Source organism: Tachypleus tridentatus, chromosome 13 (genome assembly GCF_004210375.1).
Source record: "Tachypleus tridentatus isolate NWPU-2018 chromosome 13, ASM421037v1, whole genome shotgun sequence".
NCBI classification, from domain to species: Eukaryota; Metazoa; Arthropoda; class Merostomata; order Xiphosura; family Limulidae; genus Tachypleus; species Tachypleus tridentatus.
Window position 1 is genome coordinate 168,884,613 of NC_134837.1, and position 4,615 is coordinate 168,889,227.

Below are 4,615 nucleotides of genomic sequence, written 5' to 3' on the forward strand. Positions count from 1 at the left end.
TCCACACTACTCTGGTGGTCTTTCCTACACAAATTAGTCCCTCTATTTTTTCTTCCAGTAGAGTAAAGGCAGTGGCATGAGGTAATAAGCTTATTTTTCTTCAGAGTGGCAAATATGTATCTGAAATATATGTATGGGTTAAAAAAAAGTTATCTTTGGAATTTTCAAATGTAAGTGGATTTAACCACATAAATACATTACAAGACATACATTACTGATAGCTGAATTTGTTTGATAATTTTTGTGATGTTTACTAAAAAAAGAACAATTAATGTTATTATTACTGTACACCAATAAAGCTGTTTCTTAATTGACCTTCTGTGTATTTTAGACTGTGATTTGTTATTTATAGCTTACTATTTACTTGTACCTGTAAGAGGTTTAATTCTACTAGTAAATGATACAAAAATTTCAAATGTTTAGCTGCTGAAAGGTTTCTAATATGCAGCCAAACAGAATGTCTGATATAACAGACAGTTATACTACATGGATACCAGCTACTAACCAAATAGCATGAATTTACTATTGTCCTTTATATTTATCAGAATGGTTAAAGTTTATGTTAACATGACATTTATACATTTAAAAAACTCTATTGTTAGTAATATTGCCTAATGACTATTTGGTAGGCCACTGTCCAGCTTTCTAAATTCATAACACAATCCTGATACATACATGTAGCAGTTTTGGTACCTTTGTATCCATGTTAGTGGTCTTAAAGGATATCTTAGGTATTAATTAAAACTTACCATACAACTATTAAATTAAAATTATTTTGTTATCTATCATGAGAGGACATACTTTCATTTATGAGATTAATATAAATTGCCCAATTGCCTTCTAGCTTGTATCATATGATACAACATAAGATCACTTTCTGTAATTAATCAATATTTTACAGACTCTTTTCTAGTTTAGTGTTTCCACAAAATCTTGAACCATATTTCAAAACCTTTTTGAGTCTCTGACTTCAACTTGTTTTGCATCATTTTTAATGACATAAAACTTTCTTATATCTGATTTGTGTGTTTCACCTTTCATCATGTAACCTTCTGTTGCTTGTACAATGTACATGTACTTCTACTCACATGTGTTTATGAGGCCAAATTTAATGTTTTTTTTTGTATAAAAATTATTTTTTAATAAAAGTTGTGTCCTTCTTTGGTAAAGTATGTTAAATAAATTTGGAATTTGTCAAAAACATTAGTTTATTATGATGTACATTACTGAAAGAAATATTTTATATATCACATTATATTTCTGAAACCTTATCTAAGTAAGTGAAATGAACAGTTTATCAGATAACATGTAAAACATGCTTTATAATTTTATTTTAGATGGTGGGAGTTTATTTTGTGCTAATCTTCAAGAACATAATTTGTCAAGACGTAAAAGAAACAAGAACATAGTGATTCAAACACCTAAAGACTGTTTATGTAACACTATCAGTTGTGGACTGAGATATAAAAAAGCAATTGAAGAATCCGGTGCATATAAAAGAGAAAAATTTAAACCAAGTCCATCCCTAGGTAAGTTGTTTATTATTCTCTCTCTTTAAAGAGAAAGCATTCTAAATTAAAGAATATTATAGTGTAAAATGTATTAGTTTTTGTGAAGTATATTTATATTATCTTAGTTGTAGTAACATTCTGTAGGACACTTAAAAGAAATTTACAGTAGAAAAACTAATCTGCAATGATACTTTTGTCTTTTTTCTTTCTTGCTTGTTTTACTTTATGAAGGATCATTATTGAAAGATTTCTTATCTTCATTAATGATATTACAGTTTTCAGAATAATATGTAATCTATGTTCAATGCAAGATTGTTTATGTTTCTAGACATAAGTTTAACAGTGTTAAAATCTGTTAACAGAATGATTAAAAGTATTTTAATGAATGATATTTTAAATATAATGGCACAGTTTCAATTTATTGCAGCTGAAAGAACTAGTTTTACTATCAAAGAATATATCATTATATTGATATTTAAATTTTTTCCACATTTTCTTGTAAGTACTTTGCTGGTGAACACGCTGTATGGTCCAAAAGAATCACTTTATTTGCCATGAAAAAGTCCTTTGTCCTGCAGGCATTGTGTATTGCAGCATTGTCCTGCTGAAAGATCCAGTCATTTCCACACAAGTGAGGGCCTTCAGTCAATAAGGATGCTCTCTCCAACATGTCAGTGTAGCCAGCTGCTGTTTGATACCCCTGTATTACCTGAAGCTCCATTGTTCCATGGGAGGAGAAGACACCCCAGATCATGATGGAACCTCCTCCACTGTGTCATGTAGAAAATATCTCTGGTGGGACATCCTTATTGTGCCAGTAACGTTGGAAGCCATCTGGACCATCCAGGTTAATTTTTTTCTTATCAGAGAACAAAACCTTCTTCCACTTTTCTACATCCCATGTTTGGTGCTTGTCAGCAAAGTTTAACCGAGTTGTTTCGTGGTGTGGAAGGAGGCATGACCTTTGAAGATGTTTATGGTTTTTAAAGCCTTTCTCTCATAGATGCCATCCTATTGTTCTTGAGCTGCATTCTGCGTCCGTAAGGGCCTTAATCTGGTTCAACGATTGGCTAGTATATTGCCAGACAACCCGTCGAATCCTCCTGCTCAACGCTGGCAAAATTTTCTTGGACCGACCACTTGAAATTCTCATTCTGTATCTCTCAGGGTCGTTTAAGAAATTTGCAACAGCAGTTTTACTACGCCCAATCTTACCAACGATGGCATGTTGAGAGACACCTTGCTTTTGCAGCTCAACAATTCCGCCACTTTCAAACTCTGTCAACGTTTTAGCCTTTTTCATGTTTTGTAACCTGATTTGTAACACAGGAGATGTCATTGGGAGATGTTGACAATGCTAATGCTTGAACACAAATGACTAAATTTCATGACATGTTTACCAATTAATGCTTCGTTTCAGTATGGTCTTAAACTTTTGACCAGCTAGTATTTAGGCTAATTTCATAGTGTTCACATTTTCCCTGTTAAATGCTAAAAAAGTTTTTTATCTTTATTTTCCCTTTTCTTATTTTCGTCTTTCGAAGCTCTACTCAAATAAGTGGTTGAGTCTAACAACGCAAAGTGCATATTTTTTCTTTATGTTCATTGGCCCTAAGATTTTGGCCAGCAGTGTAATATGTATGCTGATGGGTAGGGACTCTGAGTTGCTAACACTTTTCTCTTCAGAAGGCCGTAGATGCTACTCATAAAATGTTCTTTAAATTGGAATTTTATGAAATATTACCAGTTGTCATCAATTAGATAGAAAACTGTTATGTTCCTTTCAAATAGAGAGTGGTCAAGAATGATCATTTTTCTGATTTGATGAGCTGTTTCAACAAAATTTTGCAGAGAAGTGTTCCATCAAAATATTTTCAAGAGTTATTTGGTATATTTTGTAATCTGAGAGATCTTTTATCACTTTTATATTCTCATTGCAAAATTTTTTTATGCACTGTTTATATTTAGTTTGAGATATATGTTGTTAACTACCTCCTTATGCATGTAATTATTAATTGTACTATACCTGATAATTTTCATCTTTCTGAATAATCAAAAACATTCACTTTTCATGCATTCTCATTCTCTTTGTAAAAATAGTTTTAAATATATTAGTAGAGTGACTTATCTAGATTAAACCTGTTTAGTAATACATACGTAATTGATATTTAATGTTTTATATTTTACAGATATTGACATTTTGTTTCAGTATAAATTATATTAGTTACATTTGAATTGTTTGATTATTTTAGATAAAGTTCATTTTCTTTCTTATGCATAAGTAAATGATGTTTGTTAATGTACTTTACTTACACTTGGTTGAAAAATCTACAAAATATAATTTTACCACTATCATCACAAATGTAGTCAAATTTTTGTATGCAGTGAGACCACCTAAAGAAAAAGAAAGATTTCAGAATCTTATGGCTTATGGCACAGAACAAGAACTTGACAAAAATCCAAATAGTTTAGAATTGGAAACAATGGAAGGAAGAGCAAATATTAAAGAAGACATATTTGATGAAGGTAATTCAAATGTATATTATCATTTCTAGATTTCATTATTCTATGAAGTTTAAATACATTGTATTAAAATAATTTTTTGACCCTGGTTGATCAATATTCCTTTTTATTTATAATGTTATTAAAGTATAAAGGTTGTTTGTGTCATAGGAATTTTAGATTTTAAGTCCCAGTCATTGTGATCCAAGTTTATGAACATTTTGCATAAGAAAATCACTTTTATGTATTCTCTTCAAAAGTAATAATCTTTTATTAGTATCATACTATCTATGAAATGGGAAACAATGTAAATATTTAGTTCTTGTATATTCTGTTTGTCCACGATTTTGTATCTGCTGTAGGTGTCATGTGACTTGCTGACTTACATATTCAAAATTGTTTTTTATTTGTAATAAGTAATTCCTGAACTAGTTCTACCAGTGTGAGCAGTTTTCAGAAGGATTCTTAATCAATAAACTGAAGTGAAATTGTTTCGTAGTCAAGGAACAAATTATTTTATTTTTTATCATGTAATGATGAACAGATAAAACATTATCATAACAAAATCTCCAGGATCCATATGTTTAAAAAAACAAGAACCA

The 4,615-nt window shown here is 30.4% G+C and overlaps 1 protein-coding gene across 1 annotated transcript in view; it reads left to right on the forward strand.

Annotated features, from left to right (window-relative positions):
• The window catches only part of LOC143240539 (UPF0193 protein EVG1 homolog), a 31,925-nt gene that overhangs the window by 13,509 nt on the left and 13,801 nt on the right, over nucleotides 1-4,615 (forward strand). The window contains exons 3-4 of the mRNA XM_076483135.1: nucleotides 1,338-1,529; nucleotides 3,897-4,037. Coding sequence (XP_076339250.1) covers nucleotides 1,338-1,529; nucleotides 3,897-4,037 — 333 coding nt within the window. The remainder of the gene's footprint in view (nucleotides 1-1,337; nucleotides 1,530-3,896; nucleotides 4,038-4,615) is intronic.